We start from the raw sequence: 23,827 nt of genomic DNA on the forward strand, positions 1-23,827 counted from the left end.
CAAAATTGTAGTGCCATCGGCTTTGCGGTGTTCGGCTGTGTGCACAGCACACGAGCGATTGTCGCACCTGGGTGTGCACAAAACCATTGGCTTGCTAAAACTACAATTTTACTGGCCGGGCATGCTCCGCGACGTAACTGATATTTTAACGGGCTGCACCCAATGTGCGCAACGTAAACCTCCAGCGAAGCCGGCATGCCCACCGCTGCAGCCCATCACGGTATCCCGTGTGAACGAGCTGGTTGCTCTCGACATTTTGGGGCCTTTCCCTACGACGCCTCGTGGTAACAAGTACCTTCTGGTTGGGGTGGAGTATTTTACACGGTGGCCTATGGCCTGGGCCCTCCCCAACCAGTCGGCAGCAGCCGTGGTGGACGCCTTTGTTCAAGGCTATGTGCTGGACAAGGGCGCTCCAGAACGGTTGCTGACCGACCAGGGAAGAAATTTTTCAAGTACCCTGCTGAGTGAGGTATGCCGCCTGTTGGGCACTAAGAAGGTGCGCACTTCGCCCTATCACCCCCAAACAGATGGCATGGTGGAGCGGTTGCATAGAACCCTCACCTCTATGCTATGCCATCAGGTTGACGAATCCCACGTAGACTGGGACCTGCAGATCCCAGGGGTCCTCGCTGCTTACCGCATGGCGCCACATGCAGCGACAGGGTTCTCCCCATTTTTCCTAATGTATGGCAGGGAGGCCATTCCCCCCTGATGTGCGGCTTGGGATAGAGCAGCTCCCACAGTCATCGAAGCTCACTGACCATTTGCGGTTCAACCTGCAAAAGCTGTCTGAGGCTCGTGATGCGGCGATTGAAAATTCTGCTTCCCGCCAGCGGGCAAATTCGAGGTTGCAGGCCCCTCGCACGTCCGTGCATCAGTGGGCTCCAGGTGATATGGCGTGGCTTCATTGCCCCCAGGTGCCGGTGTCCACATCGGCTAAACTCCTAAAACCATGGCGAGGTCCGGTTGAGGTGGTCCAGGTAATGCGCCCACAGTGTGTTAAGATACGTTGGGGACGACGGCGCTGGTTCGTGCACCCCTCTCGTCTGAAGCCATTTGTTACGCCGCGCGGCTCTGCGTCACACTCAAAACACGAGGGCCGAGCGTGTGATATGCCCGACGAGCTGGATGTCGCCCCGTTGGTACCTAATTCACAGCGCAGATGTCTCATTCCTCCCGCAGATGATGCGGGACTGAGGGAGCCGTGCGAGCCACGAGTCTCTGCACGAAGGCCCCGTGAGCCGCCCAACATGTTTGCCAGGATGCCTGACCCGTCTACAACAAGAGTCTCTGCAAAGAGACCTTCTGACCCACCCAACATGTTTACCAGGATGCCTGACCCGCCCAACATGTTTGCCAGGCTGCCCGACCTGTCTGCTCCAAGGGTCCACGCAGAGAGGCCTCCTGCCCCTGCTGACATTTTTGCCAGGATGCCTGGTCAGCCTGCAGCCCGGAAAGGGGCACCCATCCCCTACGACGGGCCCGCGAAATACACACGGGCTAGATCGCGTCGCTTTTCTTGATTGCCCATCGTTTTTTTTGCGGCAGCTGTATGCTGCATGCGTTGTGCGTCGCGAATGTCGTTATTTGTGATTGGTTCTGACCATGTACATATGTTGCGTTGTTGATGGGGGGGGGGGGGGGTATTTATAGTGGGTGTTCCTGTTCTTGTTGGATGTTCCTGTTCTTGTTGGTTGTGGCACACACACACTTTGATTCATTGGTGGGGATTTTCTGCTTGTAACAGCCGGGACGGCTGAGGCTTCCGAAGGGGAGGGTGATGTAGTAGAGTTACCCACTCGATATTCACAAACTCGGAGAGCAAATCGTTAACAAGGTTTTCCCGCTCAAACTAACGGTCAGGGTCTCACAAGCTGTGAGAGCTGACCGTAAACAAGGTTTTCCCGCGCGACCAAACGGTCAGGGTCAGATAGGGTGAATTGGGATCGAAAAGCATATTGGGAACGACCAATCACAGGGTTCCACAAGGTGGACGGGGATTGGACAACCCGGCCACGAGCAAGTATAAAGCCAGAGCGCTCAGAGCTCTCGGGGAGTTGAACCACACGAAGACCCAAGACAGCGGAAGAAGCTTAGGACCCTGGACCAAGCCCTCCAGCCCTTATCAGGGCTAGGGTTCAGTGTAACCAGTGGTCGGGAGACATCTCGCTAGGTCCAGTCAGAGGACACTGAAAGAGCGGGATATTGAGTAGCCTGTAGGGTACGGGGGCTTGTACGTTCTGAGTGTAACGGGTGAGGGGACCGTATATCCCTCAGTGCATAGGGACCGTGTTAATAAAAGTGTGTGCTACAAAAGACGTTGAAGAGTCCGTCTGTACAACACTACACATGTAACAAAAAAAACTCCACACCAAGGTGACTCTGTGGCCGCACATCTTAGGCAGCTGGCCATAAAAAATAACAAAAATAATAACCGCAGTTTATAACGCGCAACATATTTCGCAAATCGAACACAATGTTCGCGATGCTCGATTGAAAACTCGGGAGGCGCGCTGCTCCACTGTATGCCAGCAGACGTACGGCAGAATAACAACAGGCGGCAAACGTTTCAGGCAAAAGCCCTACCTGTTACAGTGATCCAGAGATGGAAAGGCAGACGATCAAGACATTTGGAGACGGCACTTAACAATGTCATCAAGTGACCGAAACGCAAAAAATCGTTAAAAGGTTTCCCGCAATACAAAACACGCATTAACATAAATACATTTTAAAATACATACGTACAAAAAAAGAGCATTAAATAAAACCATTTGTACCGTGTTTACATGTTCGTGTAGTGCACTCTAAGGAGGTAAATTAGTTACTTATAATCCTTTGCAACTGCGATTAAAAATTCATCAAAACATCAGTAAATGTGCATGTGGACTCTATCTTTCCCAGTGTTCATTGCAAGGCCCAAGGGTTCACTGGTGGCTCCTGGTGGCCTTTAGTGTGGGCCCCTTACGTGCAGTCTCCGACAATATCAAATGTGAAAACAGCCCCTTGCAGGCGGTATGGCGGCCCTCACACTTATTTATTATTGGCGACAGTGGGCCCCCCCCTCCTCTGAAAATTTGTGAAGAACACCGACCTATACTATCAGAAAGTGTGCGCACGCATGGATCCAAATAGTGACGTGGACAGAAACGATTTTGCAGCAAAGGTAACAGTGCAACCAAAATTAAGCCAAAGCCATAAAGTTCCACATTAGAGATTTGAAGCTTTCCTGACTGCAAGGATTCATACTCTTAGGTTTTTTCGGTAAGGCCACGTAGGTAAAAAATAAATAAATAAAATAGTAAATCACAACGTTTCAGAGGCAACACAAGTCTCCGTCATCAGGAGACTTGTGTTGCCTCCGAAACGTCGTGATTTATTATTATTATTATTTATTTTTACCTACGTGACTTTACCGAAAAAACCTAAGAGTAATTTCTACGTTAGCCACTTCGTTGTGTGATAATTTGTGGAAAGGTCGCTTTTGGTAAGCTAAAAAAAAAAAGAGCTTAGTTTTATCTGTATTTTGTTGTTTTTATATCGCTTGTCGTAAAGTTCTGATCCGCCCCAATGGACATCTGTGACATTGAGCTTTAAATCTCACCAAATCCCTCCAGTATAAATAAACATTTAGAATCTGATGATGATGCTGCAAACTATGGAGATCGGGTGTTTGACTCTGGAACAGCTTAAGGATCTGACGGAAGCGATGGCAATATTTGGTGGCACCGACCGTCATTGGCTGTGATGACCCCTTGGAATGACCTGCTCTGAATACAAGGGCACAGATCGGTGCACTTGTTTGAGAGCTGGATTCTTTTTTGCAGTGTTCACCAATGAGACGGATAAATGTGAAAGCAGCACACGAGATGACTGGCGAGCTCTCCCGAGTCGATGATGCTTGTGACAAGGCACTAAGCCAGCAAACATTGAGGTCTTAAATTTCAAGCCCTGGACCCGAACGTCTCCCTGGGGCCTAATTGCAGCTGTCAGTGACCTTAGCTGAAAGTCATAAATACACTGCTACACTTAATACATTTTGTTATGTGTACCACGGAAGCATAAAACATAAACCTAAACCATCACAGGTGCCAACTCCGTGGCTTTACTTGGCAATTTTAAACACATTGAGAGATACGAGACTTGGACAGCTGGTTATTTTATAAGAAAACCTACACTACCCCTCTGCCTACTAACTCCAACACCTAGAAGCCCATCGTTTAAAAAAACATTGAGGTCTCAACTTGATGCCGAGCAGTCATTTCTATACAACTTCACTTGCACTCGACTTCATATGTTCTTATCTGTGTACATATTAATACAATAGTCAGACTACATGTTTATTCATAATCAACGTTTTTGGGTTTAGATCGCGTTATTTATAAATGTGTCGTAACCCTCCACCACCCGACACGGCCAATCAGTAAAAAAGTGTCACGTTGACAAAAGACAAATAGTTCACTGCTTTAGCCCACCGGTGTGTTGAAGCGTGAAACCACAACATTTACAATTTTTGAGTACGACGTTTCGCTGGTAATTGCATCCAGCATCATCGGGCAATTCACCAGAATGGTGAGGCTCTGCTCTGTCTCCTGTTCTTATATAGAGCAGCAGCAACATATGTTTAACGTGTCTGTGACGATTAAATCATCACATTACCAATGTTTCCGTTACTTAAATGTAATTGTTCTAACCATCAGTCTCAATATAACCTGCCAGAATCAACTTAAGCTGCAGGTAATTGTCTTATTTAACATTGATTTGGCTGTGCAATATGTTCAGCGTCTCATGTAATAGTTGTTTTTGCTCCGATTTCTATTTACATCATTGCTCTACTTTATTTTATTTTGCCATTTTAGTGACCCAGGTTCAACTATTGCAAATGAGACTATGCCGGTCTCTCCAGTTCTCACGTGGTTAAACAAATCGGTGTCATCCTACCTTCTCACCGAACCAGCCATCTACATATGTACCAAACTAAATATCTAACCCACCTTACCAATCACCACCCTATCCACAGACTGATCTACCTATGTACCTACCTCGCTGCACACCCAACCTATATACCCCGAACGCTATTTAAACGTAAAGGTCACGGAGGCTATGTAACCGACGAGGGAGAAACCGCATATACACGTAAACATCAAACGCACAATACAAAAATACGCACCACTAAAAGGTGGCAATATCACAACACACGTGCCAAGTTTGGCGACACAAAACACACACGAACGAGCAGACGCAAATAAAGCCGACGAAACACCACTTGCCATGCGCCACACCCCAGTGCTGGCGATGCCACCACGGTGTTTGTGCTAAGATAGGTGACAAATCTTTTGCTGGCAGCTCAGAGGTTAATAAAGCAGAGGTGTTGGGCCCAGTCGTACTTCGATACACGTCTGCTGCGGTGATCAAATAACATTGTGCCAGACCACCACCCCTGCCTGTATTCATAAAGTGGCTTCTGCAAGCTTCTGCTTGGCATACGAGCAAGACGTTGCAATAATTTAAACCAGGACCTTTCTTGCTACACCAAGAGAGATGCGTCCCCATTACCTCGTTTACAACAGGTGTGCCCCCCCCCCCCTAACTATTTTAAGGGCAGACCCACCAGGGAATCCATCCCTTTCTGCAGAACCTGTCCTGTGTGGTCCAAACAGCAGTGATGATGTCACATAAAAAAGGCAGCCTGCAATATAACTGGCAGTTTTTGCTGGGGAGGTCATCCCCTGCCCATCGCTTTACCCTGTCTAAAGATGGGGGGGGGTCACGTACTGCCCACCTTCTTTAAAATGAGGGCCCACATCATCAGCCAACCACTCACACGTGTGTGGGGGGGGGACTGCTTCTTCCCAACCTCTGAGGCTCCGCAAAACCCACAGTAAGCTCCCATCAAACCAAGCTACGCGTGTCTGGAAGAAACAGCTCTGCGCTCTCCCACGTTGCAGTGTTCGGGAGATGGGCTGCGTGTTGAACAATTCTCTTCTCAAGTTTCCACCTCAAGCTGCTGCTGTGGGCGGGCAACTTTCAGGAGTTGAATTCAATTCCTGACGCCAAACCCAGAAAACTGCACTCAAGATTATTATAAGTGGATGCAACAAACGTGAATGTTTAAAACATCTCTCCTCCTCCTTCAAATCCTTTACAGAAACTCTCAAAAAACCTGTGCTCCCGCACCTCGAAATGTATGCAAACCTCATTACCGCTCTTATCCCTTTACAGTGACAACAGACGTCATGTTTTTGACGGCGGTAAAAAAAAAACCACTTAATTGGCACCAACCGGCAATGTCGCCCCCAACCCACACGGCCGCCGTTCGGTCCAAGGCAGCAGCCGCCACCGCCGCTGGTCAGTCTGCTAAAACCCACGGCCGCTGCTGATGCCGCTAATGCTGCTGCTGCTGCCGCGCTCATGGCTGCTGTGGCCGTGCGTACGAGCGAGTCGCCATCATGCCTGCCCGTGCCCATAGCTGTGCCCGTGACGGTCGCCGTCAAGGTCGTCGTCGTCGTGCTGCCCGTGGTTGGTGCCGCGTCCGTAGCTGAGCAGCTGCTGCTGCTGCCCGTGGTTATGGTGGCCATTATCGTGCGCCTGCGCGCGTTCATGCTGTCCGTGGTTGCCGTGGTGGTGGTGGTGCTGCTGCTGCGGGGCCGCGCCACCGCCACCGTGGTGGTGGTGCTGCGTTGCGTTGACGGCGGTGCCGGGCGGATCGAGCTGCACACGCAACAGGGAGAGCTCGTCCAGCTGGTGGCTGTGCCGCGCCGTCTTGTGCTTGACGAGCGAGTGGTAGAAGTGCACGGTGAAACACACGAACAGCACCAGCACTGGCACCATCACCGCCGTGGACGCCCACGCCGCCTGGAGGCCCACGGGCAGGGACGGGGGTGGTGCCATCTGGAATGCACGGGGATTGAGGGGAACGCACGTACGGGGGACATCGGTGACATGGCAAAGCGGTTTGCGCACTTTCCGCTTGTTGCACAGGTTTGCGATTTTAGACCAGTGGCTGGCCTGGTTACTACCTTGTGTGTGGATTATTCATGAACACACGCCATCCGCTTCGCAGCGGACATTAACATCCTATGATGTTATGAGAAAAAGAGGAGGCCACGTGGGCCAGGCATCGTGGTCCAAATTTGACAAATTCGAAATCTACTCACACATTCCCTAAACTCTACTGTCAATAATCCAGGTTCTAAAGTGTAATAAGTCGATGGTTTCAGCCCGGTCAACTTCGTGTGGCTAACGTATGGCGCTGAGAACTAAAGCTATTAGTTAAGACTGTCAGGCAATCAACATTACTCTGAACAGCAAAGCGATTGTGCACGACGGACGGACACAATAATCCCCTGTGGGCTGGTGGAACCAGTGGGTTCCTACCAGTAATATTGAATTGCCTCGGCCATTTTGTATCAGGATCCCTTGTTGGTGAGTCAGGGTATGACACCTTGACAATCATGGGAAAAGGAGTATCGCAACATTTGTGTGAACCACCAACCCTCGCCTCCACAGTATTGGATTACAGGCATGCTTAGCCATCACCGCCCGAGCTAGATAACACATCGGCATGATCCCAGAAAACCAACAATTGTAACTCACAAATTATGCATTATGTGACGTATTGTAAGGCCCAAGAACCAATTTTAGTTGCTCATTTGCAAGATACAGTAAAACCTTGGATTGCGAGCATAATTCGTTCCGGAAACGTGTTTGTAATCCAAAGCACTCGTACATCAGTTGTGATCACGTGACGCTCGTCAGACAAAGCGTAAACACGTGCTACTCGTATTGCAAGACCTCACTCGTTTATCAAATTAACATTTATTTACAAATTTTGCTCGTCTTGCAAAACACTCGCAGACCAAGTTACTCGCAATCCAAGGTTTTACTGTGTATACATTTAATGGCGTAAAGAAATTCAATGTTTTGTTCATCATAATTAATTATTAGAAAAATATCAATTCATGGAGTGGCTCAAGGCTGACTCCTGATGACGCGTCAGTCACGGGGGTTGTATGACCATACTTCACCATGCAGATTCGCCACACTGATATGTGTGGGTTGGTCAGTCCCTCCAGAAAAACGCGATTATGCGATCGCAAGATTTCACGCAAAATTAGCCAAAGTCCGCATATTTATGCGGGGGGCGCGTTTTTTCAAATACGCCGCACTTTCGCCGCAAAAATTGCAGATTTCCGCGCGCAAAATATGCGGGCTTGCATGATTTCATAATCCCCGCATTTTCGTTGCAAAAAGTCACATATATCTTAGCAGAAAGTTGAAAAATGTTGCGTTTACTTCACACAAGCGCAGCCATTTCCCCTGTTGCCATGGGAACGTTATGAAGTGACATCACTCATTACGCGACATCATTGAAAAGCTGCAAACCCCGCGATGCCAATGAAACCATGATGAAGCCCGCAAATCTTTCTCATTTGCCATCAAACATAAGCGCAAAAGACCGCGCAAAGCAGTTCCCCAGTGTGTTACATGACAGTGGGGGCAAATTATTTTGCATAGCTACCTCTGTAAAACAGGAAGCACACATTAAATTTTTTAATATTTTATTTATTCATTTTTACAGAAGTTGTAGCATATTCATTTTGTAAAGCTACAGAACTTGTTCGACTCAATGTTTTGTAAGTTTGAGCCATCTGTTTGTTAATGTCTGAAATAAAACAAGATGAGAACTTAAATATTCCCAGCACTTTCTGTGATGTAGTATGCTTACTTATCATAGGAAGTAATAAGAAATGACTCTTTACATTAAAGTAGTAGCCTAGTGAATAGGGTGTTGGGGGAATCACTTGTTTTTCTCTTTTTCATCAAACCGCAGTTTTTGCAAGTTCCCGCAATTTTTGCAAGTTCCCGCAATTTTTGCAAGTTCCCGCAATTTAATCGCATAAAATTGCATAAATATCCCGCATATTCCATCGCATTTTTTAAGAAAACGTGCCGCATAATCAACGATTTTTGCCCGCAACAATCACCAAAAAACTCCGCGTTTTTCTGGAGGGACTGGTTGGTGAAGGACCGCTTCAGATGGAACATGCCACAGTTCTGAGCAATGGCCAGGAAAAAAAAAAACTCGCCAACAACAATGGCCCCCCAGTGTTCTCCCCCCGTCCCCAAATGAAAGGCAAATATAATGTTACATTTAAGCTGATGAAAATACAAACCCGAATTATGGCTGCATGGTCACAATTCATTAAACCACTGGGGGAGCAATGGATAACGAGAGGCCTGCGACGTCGTACGATCGTGCGTCATTACCTCAGTTTGATTCAGGTCCCCTTGCACAACACTGCCCCCAGCCCCTCCCCTCGACCCCGATAATGTAGACCCCACGGGGAGGAACTTGACCCAGCACAGCAACACCACCTCCGCTAAACGACAAGAAAACAACCAACACGATCATCATCAATGCCATGTGAAGCGCGTAATCAAAGACAAATAATTATCCCAAATAATTATGTTTTGCCGTGCTTGTTGCTTACTTGAAGCCTCCACTCTTGCCTATATGGCCTCTTGTTACAGCAGCCCCTTTTGCCCACTTCAGCAATTGTTTCTTGCTGTCGTTGTCCCACCTGATGATGGACGCTTGTGTTGCGCCTGAGACGTCGTGATTTAATTCATTTTATTTTATACCTACGTGACTTTACCGAAAGAAGCAAAGAGTATGGATCCCTGCAGTCACGACAACTTCAAATCAGGATTGAATAATTATCCCATTTAGCCTAACACAGGTTGTCAGGGCAAGTTCCGTCAACGAGTCAGCATGGCACATACAGGCCACAAGGTTGGTGCGGCCAACACCAGAGCTAGCCACCTTAATGTCTCTCCAGTGCTGATGTTCACACAACAAAGAAAAAGATTCCCTGTACAGCCTTAACAGGCCGGCACAGGATTCGAGGGTGGGGGTGGCCAGCACCACGCCCGACAGCCTTCGCATCCCCAGTCGCGATGTTTATACACCGCACCAGGTACTCATTTGAGGCTGAGTCGACCTAGGGGAAGCCCAGGACCGGTTGAGATAATCATCACCACTGTGGAGACAAAGGCGGCCGGGGTGGTGGGGGCCACCCACACCCTGGTATACCGTGCCAACCTTCATATGTGCCCGCTAACAGCACTTGCCCCAGAAATCTGTTAAGACTATACGGGGGATGTTTGCATTCGTCTTCGAATGTTAATCAGAAAGAAAGTGTATGTGTGTGTGTGGCTGTGTTACCCAGGAGAAAATGGTGTGTGTGCGAGTGTATGGCTATGTTAACCAAACAGCAGTGTATGTGAGTGCGTGTGGATCGGTAGTGTAGTGCTTAGCGCACTGCCCAATGAATCCGGTAATCCGAGTTCCATTCCCACTCACGGCCAAGATCGGTGATGAATATCTGAACTGGTCCTGGGCCTCCCCTAGGTTGACTCAGCCTTAAATACGTACCTGGTGTGGTGTGTAAACATTGCCACTAGGGGAGGCTAAAGCGACCTCGTGTGCTATGCCGGCCTTAATAGGTGCTTGCTAACATCACTTGCTCCAACAACAGTTAGTTAATTCTTTCGGTAAAGTCACGTAGGTATAAAATAAAATGAATTAAATCACGACGTTTCGGGCGCAACACAAGCGCCCGTCATCAGGTGGGACAACCACAGCAAGAAACAATTGCTGAAGTGGGCAAAAGGGCTGCTGTAATAAGAGGCTATATAGGTAAGAGAGAGGGGGGGGGGAGGAGCCAGGGAGGAGAGATAGAGAGGGGGGTGTGGGGTAGGGGGAGAGTAGTGCATCACACTGGAGAGATTAAGGAGCGAGCAAGAAAATGCGGGGGGAGGGGGAGGAGGAAGTGAGCGGGGCTGGGAGTGGGAGGCTGAAGAACAGTCTATATGGGGGATCTTTGTCGTGTTTCGTTACCCAGGAACAGCTGTGCGGGTGCGGGTGATGCATGGCTGTGTTACCCAGGAAGAGCAGAGTGCCCAGCACTGTGGAGAAGCCCCACGCCAGCTCGATGTATTTCTGCAGACGTTCGTGGGGAGACTCTGCGACTGCATTGAGGTTGTGGACATTGCTTACCGCCTGGGAACACAACAAATACATACACACACGTACAACACATGCACAATACACATACAACATAGACAGACTATACATACAATACAATACATAGACAGACTATACATACAATACACACATACATAGACAATACTAGACATACAGCATACACATAAAACAAGTAATATTTTTAAAAACTTTTTAAAAACACACTTTTATGAAATGTACTCGTAATGGCAAAACTCTACGACTCCAGGAAGTGGCCCCGAAGCTTGCCATAACGCAAGGGGCTGTGGCCAATTACAGCCAACGTGAGTTGAGCATGGACAATTAGACCCAAGCCGAAACATAACATATAAAAAATAATGTTAAAAAATATTGATTTTTTATTTTTTTATGATAGAATATAGTATTGTCATCAGTATGACATAAGTATACCAAGTTTGCAGTCGATACCACATTGGGAAGTGGGTTAAAATTGAGTTACAAGATATGAGGATACAACAACAGACAGAGTGGGTTAAAAGAAAGCGTGTAAAATACCCATACAACAGACAGAAGATACATACAACACAGAATACACACATGCACAGCACACACACGCACAATACTAGACATACACACACACAAACAAAACACATAAAACACATATTAAGCACAAACAGTATGTATACCACACATGTTACTCACCGCCTAAGAACAACACAACACACATACGCAGCACACACGAGACATATACATGGAATATACACAGAACATACACAGTATACACACACAACACACTCCATACATACAACATACACAACATATAACGCAATAAAAATGCACACACATTACACAGCCAACATATACAACAACACATTATACGCACAATATTCACACAAAACAGAACACACAACGCACGCATTAATCCTGGGAAGTCAACACACGCACAACACACACATATGCACGGTATATTTTCTCAAAACTCATGATGGATGGAGCGGAACACCGCAGATGATCATAATATCAACAAACTTTCCCTGTTTCTCCATGAGGCCCTGTCATGCTCTTGCCAATAACATCGACAACAACTCAGCATTATTTATCGACCAAGCCTCGCAGCTGAAGAGACCCAGCATGTCGAAGCTGATCTCACGTTTTTTGTTTTAACAAATGCTGCTGGAAAACGCACATCTGGACGAAAACACACATTTCATGTTGACGTGCAGAAACAGCCATAATAGAGGTCTTCATTTTGCACGCATTACTCCTGGGAAGTCAACACACGCACAACACACATATGCACGGCATATTTTTTTACTCATTATGGGTGGAGTGGAACGCTACAGATGATAATATCAACAGATTTTTCCTCCGTCTCTCCATGAGGCCCTGTCATAAAGGTAGACTGCTCTTGCCAATAACATCTACAAAAACTCAGCATTATTTATGAACCAAGCCTCACTGCTGATGAGACCCAGGAGGTCGATGCTGATCTCGTGTTTTTGTTTGAACAAATGTACGTTTTCCAGCAGCATCTGGACTAAAACACACACAATTCACGTTAACGTACAAAAACAGCCAAAATAGGCCTGTTAATTTAGCGTGCAATACAACACAAACCACAATAAGCACACCGCAGGGTTTTTACAGGATTCTGTGAATCTGATTCTGGATGAAGCAGTCATGGTAGTTGTTTAACCAAACTTCACCATGCTGGTCGGTGCAGGCTGGTGAAGGGTGGGGGTTGCCTAGGACTGTTCCAGATATCACTCGCCACTGATGTTAACCGTAGTCAGCAATCCGGCCCAGGTCACAGTGCGCCACCCAATGCACCACCATATTAACACCGCCTAATAACCAAAACACAAACAAAACAGTCGCTAACGTTTCAGGCTATGAATGTTCTTCTGGCCTATTTGCACCAAGGAGCTGCAGCCAGGAGGTCAAAGGAATGTTTTAATTAAATAGAGCGTAAAGGGTGCATTCAATTAACACTGCTTTTGATACTTAAGTTGCTAAAAGTTGCCAGAATTCGTACAATATCACAATATTGCAGCTTTCATTCTTCAATGCACTTAACTGCTTTTCAAATAACACTAAAAAGTTGAGCGACAGTGAGCTGCTATTCGAATGTACAGTTGAGCAAGAGGAGGTGCCATCAATGATCACACGATACACCTGAAATTTAGAAAAAATAATTTGGCAAAGAATATAATTCCTGTTAACCCTTTCCGTTCCGAAACATCTGCAGATTGGGTCCTGTTCACCGCTGAATCTCGGAACGCGCAAGTGGTCAGTGTTCATTTTATTTAGAGAGGCATAGCACTTTTTTTTTAAACATTGTACTCACCGCAGAGAGCCGTAGCCACACGATCGCACTCTATGAAAGCTGGCGCCAAATTGTGCCACACACCCTTTCTGCATGACCTTGGAGGAGCCTCGGTTTCCATAAAGTTATTTTATTTTAGTTTTTCTTCCGTTTCCGTTCCAATGACGTCCACATGGACGACGATTTACAGACGTACGTCACCGGATGGGAAAAGGGGGTTATGGACGAAGAACTCACCTCCACATTGGGCAGAATGCAGGTGCTGACCATGAGCGCGAAGAGGTGCACAGCGACCAGCACGGTAGTGCACACGGAGAAAGAGACGAGCAGCGCGGGGGGGTAAGTATATCGCGCATCCAGCTGTGCCTCCACCATCGCCACCTAGGCTCAGCACGCACGCACACACACACACGTCCAACAGTGGAACTCATTAACAGTGCAACTTAAGAGTGGGAACTCATGCCACAGCATACATCAGTGGCGGATCGACGTTGAGACGACCCCCCCCCCCCCCCCAATATTGGTATTTCATTGATATTTACCAGAGAAAATACATTTAATATTGTTTATTATTACCGTAGGACTATTTTAAAAAGCTTGGGAATTTCAGAACCGCTCCCCTTGGGAGGTATCCAGATCCGCCTCTAGGCAGACACATCCAAAAGTAGAACGGGCACAACAATGCAACCCATTTAACACCACAAGCATGTGGTATCGCGCGAGGCAGTGTAATACTATACAACTACAATGTACAGTACCACGGCGCCTAACATCCCTACAACTACATGTGTTAAAATAAGTAATATTAAAAAAAAACTTTCTTAAAAACACGCTTTGATGAAATGTACCGTACTAGTAATGGAAGAACTCCACGACTCCAGGAAGTGGCCCCGAAGCTTGCCATAACGTAAGGGACCGTGGTGATTGACAGCCAACGTCAGTTGAGCGTGGACAATTAGACCCAAGTCGAAACATAACATATAAAAATAATGTTTAAAATATATATATTTTATGATAGAATATAGTATTGTCATCGGTGTGGCATAAGTATACCAAGTTTGCAATCGATACCACATTGGGAAGTGGGTTAAAAATTGAGTTACAAGATTTGAGGATACAACAACAACAGACAGAGTGAGTTCAATCAAAGCGTGCGATAATAACATGGGTAGGTGTGGCGCGCTAAGCCACGTCAACCTCCCCTCGCCATTGGCATTATAAACTACAACGTCCGCGGTTCGCTACCAAGTGGCGGTGATGTCACCGGGGCGCTTGTGCCAGGCTAAGTGCACCTTCAGGACACGTGAAGTGTTGAAGGGCTCGCAGACAGGTCACAGGTCAGATCCAGGTGTCATGGGTTTAATAAGGAAATGGCGTGTTCACCACCATCACATCCACCACATCCAGACGAGTACAACAACAACCTCCATTCGCCACTGAGTGACAGTGACGTCACCACGGCGCTTGTGCCAGGCTACGTGCACGTGAAGGGTCGAAGGCCAGGTCACAGGACAGATCTCGGTGCCATGGGTTGACTAGAGATGACTGGCAGATGCATAATCTGTGCTCCCCACTGTGCCAACATGCTGCGCTTTATCCGCCCAACGCTCGGCTCATTGTTGTGAGCGCGTCGCTCCTCTGTCCTCCCGCTATTGCTGGAGGACGACTGCCTCCCAAATTGCTCAGCAGCGTCCTTCACGAGCCTCCTCCAGAGATCTTGATACCAATATTCGGCAAGTCCACTCAGCTCCCCATCCTCTCGTACCAAGTCCATCTCTTCTCCAGCCCCCCCCCCCTCTCTCTATCCGGCCAAACAGAAGCTGCCTGGGCAATACGATGGCTGGGGCATGCGGGTTACATGACCCAGTCACCAATAAATACAAAGATCGCCCCGTATGGCCTTGAACAGACTGTTGGGTTAAAGTGCAGCACCTATGAAAGCTGGCACGGCACACGAGGATGTGGGTGGGTGGCCAGCACCACTCCCGGCCGCCTTCGTCTCTCCCAGTGCCGATGGTTTTTAACCACCGTACCAGGTACTCATTTCAGGCTGAGTCGACTTCGGTGAGGCCCAGGACCGGTTCAGATAACCGTGAGAGGAGACTACGAACCCGGGGAATCGCAGGGTGCGTAGCGTAGCGCGCTAACCGCACCACCACCGCTCCCCAGCCACCACCATCACAACCACCATCACAATCACAACCACCACAACCACCACCACAACCACCACCGCTCCCCAGCCACAACCACCACAACCAGCACCACCACCACCGTCACCACAACAACCACCACCACAACACGAACCCTAGTCCCGCAACCACCACCACAACCACCACCACCACAACCACCACCACCACAACCACCACCACCCCAACCACCACAACCACCACCCCAACCACCACCACAACACGAACCCTAGTCCCGTAACCACCACCACCAACACGCACCCTCGTCCCGTAACCACCCCCCACCACCACAACCACCACCACACCAACACGCACCCTCGTCCCGTAACCACCACCCACCCCACCACTACCCCCCACAGCGAGCCGTGCCTCACCATGGCGAAGCCGGAGAGAAGCGCCGAGGTGCGGGACGAGGCCTTGAGTTTGGCGCGGCTCAGATAGAGACGGCGCCACGACAGCGCGGCGAGGTTCGCCTCACCGCGACGCAGCCACGGAGCCTCGGGCCCCGCGCGGGACAGCGCCGCCGCCGCAGCCTCCTCCACCGTCTCCATCGCCGCGGCGGGCGGGCTTCAAGGCAGGGGCGACGGCGACGACGAGGAGGAGGAGAGGCGAGGGAGGACAAACCTCCCACCTCTGGCGGCCATGCCCGGCCGTGACATCATCGGGCAGTGACGTCACTTGTTGAAACCCGAGGCGATGACGTCACTTGTTGTAACCCGAGGCGATGACGTCACTTGTTGTAACCCGAGGCGATGACGTCACTGGTTGTAACCCGAGGCGATGACGTCACTTGTTGTAACCGAGAGGCGATGACGTCGTTTGCGTGTGTTCGAACCGCTCATATCGGTGACGTGTTGCAGGCGTTGAACAACGGGACGCGTATTACTGGTAGGAAACCCACTGAGTGGTTCCACCAGCCCACAGGGGATTATTGTGTCCGTCCGTCGTGCAGGGAGGGGCTGGGTGGGGAGGGGCTGGGTGGGGTGGGGCTGGGTGGGGAGGGGCTGGGTTGGGAGGGTGGGGAAGGGCTGGGTGGGGAGGGTGGGGCTGGGTGGGGGGTGGGAGGGGTGGGGCTGGATGGGGAGGGGCTGGTCACCCCGTGGTGCCCTTATAAAACTCAACGTTTAACCTACTCACGCCGGCTTGTGCCCACCCTCAGTCGGACATATTTGCGGAATACACCACGCCGCCGTTGACCCTGGCCATTGACCGAGCAACCCAACGTTCCTATCAGCTCCCTCCGCAAGAATGTGTTTTCCAGTCGATTAGCACGGTTGGCTACGTACGGTGCGAAGGAAGTCCGCCTGGTATGCAGGAGGTCGTGGGTTCGATCTCGGTCCTGACGATGCCTTCTGTATATTTGGAGTTTGTGGTGTCTCCCTCTCCCCATGGTTGCGTGGATTTTTCTCCGGGTCGTCAGGTTTTTCTCTCCACATTTATAAACGTGCGTTTAATAGTATCTGGCTACTATGAATTTCCACACAAGCCACTGCGTTGAGCCATCATTTGTGGCCAGGTGGCTTGTGAAAATGAGCTATACAGCTCAGTGGACCTTACCTCGTAAAATAAAAAGTTTTAAAAGTTGAATTTCATTTCATTCCTTGCACCAGAACCCATACCAACCACACTACTATGCCAACCCACAGCCTGCCCCAGTGATTGAACCTAGGGAATCTAACTAGGTTCTGACTCAGCGTACTTACATGGCCATTATGAACCCCCTATGAGAGAGACCAGGTCCACGGTTTAAATTCACCCCACTTAGGAGGCATTAAGAAAAACACAGTGAAACAAGAGTTGGCGTGTAGATGAAATGTGGCACTTTAATTTAAATTTTCACGTCGGAATGTGTAAAGGCGACATTTCACAGATGCATCACTCGCCAAAATCCATCTGTGCAGATGCTGCAGCTGCCTGCTGAGGTGATGTATTTGCGATGGTCGCGTTTGTGGGAGGTGGTGATGTTTACGATTGCGTAGCGGTTTGGTGGTGGCGTTGGTGACGATGTTTGTGGTAGTGGTGGTATTTGTAATGGCGTGATATAGTTGAAGGTAGTGGTGCAGTGGATGGTGGTGGTGATTTAGGTGATGGTGCTGGCGATGCAAATAACGGTGGTAAAGACGCAGTTGCCAGTAGTGTTGGTGATGCTGCTTCTCGTCCTGCTGTTAATATTAATAGAACTACTCGTATCACGCACGTAGTAATAGTATTCATGGCTCTCACGTATGTCCAAGTATTAAATGAGTGGCAGTAGTAGTAGTACTCGTTGTATGATGCGAGTAGTAGTGGATGTATTTCATGTGCAGTTGTACTGGTTGTTCTTGGGTCATGTCTTATTTTATCACACTAAATTATCATTGTGTTGTCTAATTGTATCTATTAGTCGTGTTTGTGTTGCGTTGGTTCTGGTGGTGGTGGTAGTAGTGCTGTGTTAGTAGTAGCAGCAATGCTGTGTTAGTACGAGTAGTAGCATTTGTGTTGTGGTCAATGAGTAGCAGTGAGTTAGTAGCAGTGAATTAGTAGCAGTGGTGATGGTGCAGGAGGTGGTAGTGCTGGGAGTGGGGAGGCCACGTCATGCCTTCTTGTACTCGATTCTCTCAACTTTGACGTCATCTCCCAACAGCTGATAAACATACGTGACCACGGTGGACGCCTGAATGTCCATGAGCACGAACGATGGCACCACATTACTGCGGAGACGTGGAGATAAACACGCGATCGTTAAAATCCCACATTACTCGGGACAGAGAGCGAGATGCACACAGACAAGCCCGTGCGTTAGCAAGGACAAACAAAGACACGTGGAAATGCGGGGCGATATACGCTACTGCCAGATGCACTTCACCAGGGGAAACACGAATAGCGCGTTCCCATGGACACTTTGTAATAGGCTCGGCCTAGATTTGGCAGCCCTTACCAGGGTATCCTACATCTCCTCCATATCTCCTAATATAACTCAATGGCCTGTCTCTTGTCCCCATGTATTAGCCTGGTTGGCTACGTACGGTGTAAAAGAAGTTCAACATACATACATGTGTAATAACAGCCACAGAGGGTTCACGTGGGGATTGGCTTGCCGGTCCTGCTTGTAGCCAATAAGGGTTGAGGATAGGGACCATGGCCCATGCGTCATCATGACAGGCCATCAGGGGGATGGCTTAGCCATTCGGGGCCCCAGCTAATGGGGAGCCGGATGAGGGGCGTGGTCCCGGGATTGACAGGGAACCATCGAGAATGGTCGGAGCTGTCCATGGATGATTGGCTGGGGGAACCACGTGACGAAGGTGTTAAGAGCGAGGGGAGGAGAACGATCGTGAGCAGACTGGAGCAGGAAGAGAGCAGGGTCACGCGCGGACGGGGCCGGGGGTTGCCACGTGCGCGGCGGGGACTTAGTGGGTGGTCTGTCCTCTCTCCGTTGTCTGCCAGCAACGGAGAGTGAGTGAGCAAGGTGTATCGTGAAGTGAAAATAAAAAGGACCGATTCCGAAGCCGTCTCCTGAAGGATTATTACACATGTATGTCCACCATCACCCATGTCTCCCCTTTTCTCCATGTTTCTCCCATGTCTCCCCATATGTACCCCGTCACCCAAATCTCATGTGTCCCCATGTCTCTCCATGTTTCTCCACGTTTGACCCCCATGTCTCCCGTCAATTGTGTCTTGCATTCCTCCATTTCTCCCCCCATGTCGCCCACCGTGTGCCCCCAATTATAGCACACCTGTCCAGCGGGCTGTACGCTCCCGTGGCCGAGCCGGGGTTGATGTAGAACCTCCCCTCGCTCTCAAACGCCTCGAAACGGTGCGTGTGTCCCGTGATGATGATGTCAGCAGCCAGCTCCCTCTGTTGCCAAGCCACGCAAAGGCAGACACACATACACACGTGGCCACACACAGACACACAAATACACACAAGAAAACACAGGAAAACACACACAGACCCATACAGAGAGACAAAGACCCCCTGTATAGCCTCGAAGGACTTTTGGGGCAAGTGCCGTTAGTGAGCACCTATGAAGGCTGGCACCGCACGCAAGGAGGTGGGGGGTTATCAGCACCATACCCAGTAGGATCGACTCAGCCTCATTTGAGGCTAAGTCGATCTTGTAGAGGCCCGGGACTGGTTCAGATAATCATCCCTGGTATTGGCCATGAGCGGGATTCGAAGGTCACACCACGATGCTATTGCTCCCCACGTGTATGTCTATACATCTGTGTGCATCCATGTACGTGCAAGTGTATGTTAGTATGCACTTACATGTATGCCTTTGAGGGTGCGTGTGCAACGGGTACCACGCTGCACTACAAACCCAGCAGCCCGAGTTAGATTCCTGCTCACAGCCAATACCAGTGACGATTATCTGAACCGGTCCCAGGCCTCCCCTAGCTCGACTGAGCCTCAAATGAGTCCCTGGTGCGACATCGTGCTGGTCACCCACCCCCTCGTGTGCCATGCCTGCCTTCATAGGTGCTCGTTAACAGCACTTGTCCCAACAGTCCGTTACGGCTACATAGGGAATATTTGTCTGTGTGTATGTGCAGGCACCTGTAGCAGGGCCAGTGCTGCTGCATCTCCCCATGGCACAAGCTGGTGTCCATGAGAGAGGCCGATGCGGAACTGCCCAACCGTCACCACCTTCTGCTCTGGCCACGACCCCACCTACACGAGAAAACGCACGGGGACACACACAAAGAAATGTGGACATTAAGCAGATATATGGGGACCTGAATTTAAAACTTGATTTGGAGCTTTCGTGACTGCAGGAATTACTCTTTGGCTCTTTCGGTAAAGTCACGTAATTTATTATCTTTCGACATGAATTTAGATGCATGGACAAGCGGGGGCCACATGGGGGTATGCACAGACACGTGGAGAAACACAGGGACACAAGAGATCCACAGCGTTACACGGAGGATTTGTGGAAACAGAAGGAAGCAAGGGGACACAGGGAGACATGCACAGACAATGCAACATGCACCAGGACACAAGGAAATATACACAGGGAAACACAAAGACAAACACAGGGACAGATATAGGCACAAACGGGAAGATAAGTGGCATAAGAGAGACATGCAAGGGCACGACCATTGTCTTCTTGTGTCCGTGTCCTCAATGCTCTTATCTCTGTGCCTCTGTGTACCAGTGTGTCTGTGCCCCAATGTCACCGTGCCCCTGTATACCTGTGCCCCAATATCCTCAGCTACTCTGGTCTTTGTGTCCCTCCATGTTCTCATTCACCCCATTCTGTGTACTTGTGTCCTCAAGCACCAAACTCTTAATTCACACGTGTGAATTGTGGGACACATCTCTCGTGTTTCACATCCCCAACGTCCCCGCGGTGCCCCAGTGTGTTGCCATGTCTGCTAGCCCGTCTGTCACCTGGTCAAGGTCTCCCCGCACCACGTGCACATCAGCAGCGAGAGTCTTCAGGTAGTCGAGCGACTCCTTGCTGCACAGGTTCCCCGTGCACAGGATGTGCTGGATTTTGCCCGGGACCAGCAGCTTCTTGAACTTGGCCGGCAGAGCTGAGCTGCGGTGTGGGATGTGGAGATCTCCTAGCACCAACACCAACTGTGAACGTCGACAGCGTCATTTTCATTTCAGTCTTCCTCCCTTCCCCCCCAAGTTGTATTCCCAATGACCCTTTCATTGTCACATCAAGAGATGAGTTATCCATCCGGTATCTCTAGCGGGGTCAGCGCAACCGCTTTGCTAGAGAACGGCCCGTGGAAGCGGATATTGGCGAGGCCTCTCAAGAAAAAGTCAAGTGATAATGGTAATTTCAACTCGTAATGTGCCACACACTCATGTCAAAAGATAGAACGAGGGTAATGCTCATCAATTTTTTATTTTACCAGGTTAGGCCCACTGAGCTAAACATATATAGGTCTTTTTAAGAAGCGACCTGGCCACGAATAATGGCTCAACCAAGTGGCTAATCACGTGGAAATGTATAGCAACCAAACACTCTAAAGGCACGATGTTGATTCTAAATGGAGGGCAAAACCAGAGGACCCGGAGAAAAACCCACGCGATCACGGGGAGAGAGACACCGCAAACTCCAAATATACAGCAGCAGGCGTGGAACCCATGACCTCATGTGTACCAGGCGAGGGAGTTAACATCTCCTAACCAACGTGGTGCTCAAACCGGTGTGTGCAATTCTCCAGAGCTCACAGGTTCACATAAACCCTCCACTGGTGTTAACCATGAGCAGCAATTGAACTCGGGTGGCCGGCTTCTTAGCGCAGTGCGCTAACCACTGCGCCACCGCTCCCCACACACTGGTCACATGCCTCAACTCGTGACCCAACACACATCACCAGTAACCATCGTTAACATCATCGCCATCACCGTAAATACCATCAGCACTTCCATCAACACCGACCACCATCACTTCGATCATCACCACCACCATCATCATCAAGAATGTCATCAGTCACCAACGTTAACATCACCACCAACGTCATCATCATCATAAACATCACTTCCACTATCATTTCTTCCATCACCACCATCATCAAAATCATCACTCCCAGACGCGAGGGGATGTCTCGGCAATCACAGTTTTTGAGTCATCACCACAATCACCATCACCAACATCACCAACCACCATCATCATCATCACCACCACCACGATCACGAGACCCTTAACCCCATCAGCCCATAGCCCCCCCTAACGCTGCGTTTCCCTCTACCCCAACAGGGCCGGTCCAGCGAAACCTCACCCCACGCCACCGCCCGCCAACCCAACAAACACCCCGCACTCCGGAGAGCCCCATGGGTCCCCTGTGGCCCCCCTCAATACCCCCAGAGCCCCCCAAAAATGTCACCATCGCGACGGCGGAAGAAGGAGCGGCGCGAGACGGCGGTGGCAGCAACGACGCGGGCGATTGGGCGAAGACGGTCAAGGCGGGGCCGGCAAGGGTGTGGGCGGAGCCTGTCTGGGATGGGCGTGGTCAGCTTATGAGTATTTGCATTAGGTGGGCGGAGCTTGTCTGGGATGGGCGTGGTCAGCATAGAATGTATTTGCACCAGGTGGGCGGAGCCTGTCCGGGATGGGCGTGGTCAGCATAGGATGTATTTGCACCAGGTGGGCGGAGCCTGTCCGGATGGGCGTGGTCAGCGTCGAATAGCTTTGCACGGGGTGGGGTGGACAGTTTCGGACCCGGGTTGGGCGGGGCCTGTCTAGTGGGCGGGGCTTGTCTAGGGTGGGCGGGGCTTGTCCGTAGAAGTGGGGGGGCAGTGTCAATGGCGTGCAGTTTACAACGACAACAAAACACACATTCGTTAATCTCATAATAGTTTATTTTTTCAGTTTCATTTATCTCCATATATATAAAAAACAAAGTTGTGAATATGTGTGTCTGTTCAAAATGTTTAGCATACTTCCCGACATGCAACAAACTGCAAATTTGCCATGTGGGTACTTTCCAGACTGTACACCATGCAGAAATTATAAAATACACTGTTTTCCCATAGTTTGCAATGTAAATTAGTGAATGGGACATTTCCATTAATTCACTAGTATACAGCTGGCCACAGCTCTTTCTTAAAGGGGTTGGTCTGTCTAATAGAGGTTCACAATGGCCATGTCAGGGTCCAAATTTGAAAAAATACCCGCAAATTACTCAACTAGGATCTACACAGCAATCATCGCCTCCTGCGAAAACTTGGCAGGACCCTCCCTCAAAAATCGTCATGAGAATCAGAGGCCTCCCTGCGTAGACAAGCTGAACAACACATTCCTGCGGAGGGAGCTGGTAGGAACGTTGGGTTGCTCGGTCAATGGCCAGGGTCAACGGCGGCGTGGTGTATTCCGCAAATATGCCCGACTGTGAGGGCGGGCACAAGCCGGCGTGAGTAGGTTAAACGTTGAATTTTATAAGGGCACCACGGGGTGACCAGCCCCTCCCCACCCAGCCCCACCCCTCCCACCCCCACTCAGCCCCACCCTCCCCACCCAGCCCCTCCCCACCCACCCCTCTCCACCCAGCCCCACCCCTCCCATTTTTTGATGCACGACGGACGGACACAATAATCCCCTGTGGGCTGGTGTAACCAGGAGGTTCCTACCAGTATAAGGTGTCTCCAATGAGTGTGGCTTAGTGGTTCATAATGGCCATGTCAGGTTATAAGGATCATGTCTTATATTGGGTGTCATTATTTATACTGTCAATCCACTGCTGGATGAGGGGCTTCCTCACACTCTGTGGAAAGACCACATCAGTGGATGGGTGAATATGGAGATCATTGACGTGGGAGCATCGTGTAGTACAAGTTTGCAGCAT

The 23,827-nt window shown here is 49.6% G+C and overlaps 3 protein-coding genes across 3 annotated transcripts in view; all 3 read right to left on the reverse strand.

Annotated features, from left to right (window-relative positions):
* LOC144952122 (uncharacterized) overlaps window positions 1–23,827 on the reverse strand; it is a 60,134-nt gene that overhangs the window by 13,791 nt on the left and 22,516 nt on the right. The window lies entirely within an intron of this gene.
* Window positions 3,372–16,202, reverse strand: LOC144952072 (calcium release-activated calcium channel protein 1-like). The gene is made up of 5 exons (XM_078882475.1): window positions 15,913–16,202; window positions 13,590–13,733; window positions 10,945–11,062; window positions 9,268–9,380; window positions 3,372–6,888 (listed from the first exon to the last, which is right to left on the reverse strand). Exons 1-5 carry the CDS (start codon window positions 16,087–16,089, stop codon window positions 6,445–6,447), a joined length of 996 nt encoding a protein of 331 aa, XP_078738601.1. The 5' UTR covers window positions 16,090–16,202; the 3' UTR covers window positions 3,372–6,444.
* VPS29 (VPS29 retromer complex component) lies at window positions 17,344–22,464 on the reverse strand. Its single transcript, XM_078882487.1, has 5 exons — window positions 22,370–22,464; window positions 20,916–21,107; window positions 20,082–20,195; window positions 19,258–19,379; window positions 17,344–18,228 (listed from the first exon to the last, which is right to left on the reverse strand). The coding sequence occupies exons 1-5, from the start codon at window positions 22,370–22,372 to the stop codon at window positions 18,111–18,113; spliced, it is 549 nt and encodes a 182-aa protein (XP_078738613.1). The 5' UTR covers window positions 22,373–22,464; the 3' UTR covers window positions 17,344–18,110.

This window comes from Lampetra fluviatilis, chromosome 3, assembly GCF_964198595.1.
Source record: "Lampetra fluviatilis chromosome 3, kcLamFluv1.1, whole genome shotgun sequence".
Taxonomy (NCBI): domain Eukaryota; kingdom Metazoa; phylum Chordata; class Hyperoartia; order Petromyzontiformes; family Petromyzontidae; genus Lampetra; species Lampetra fluviatilis.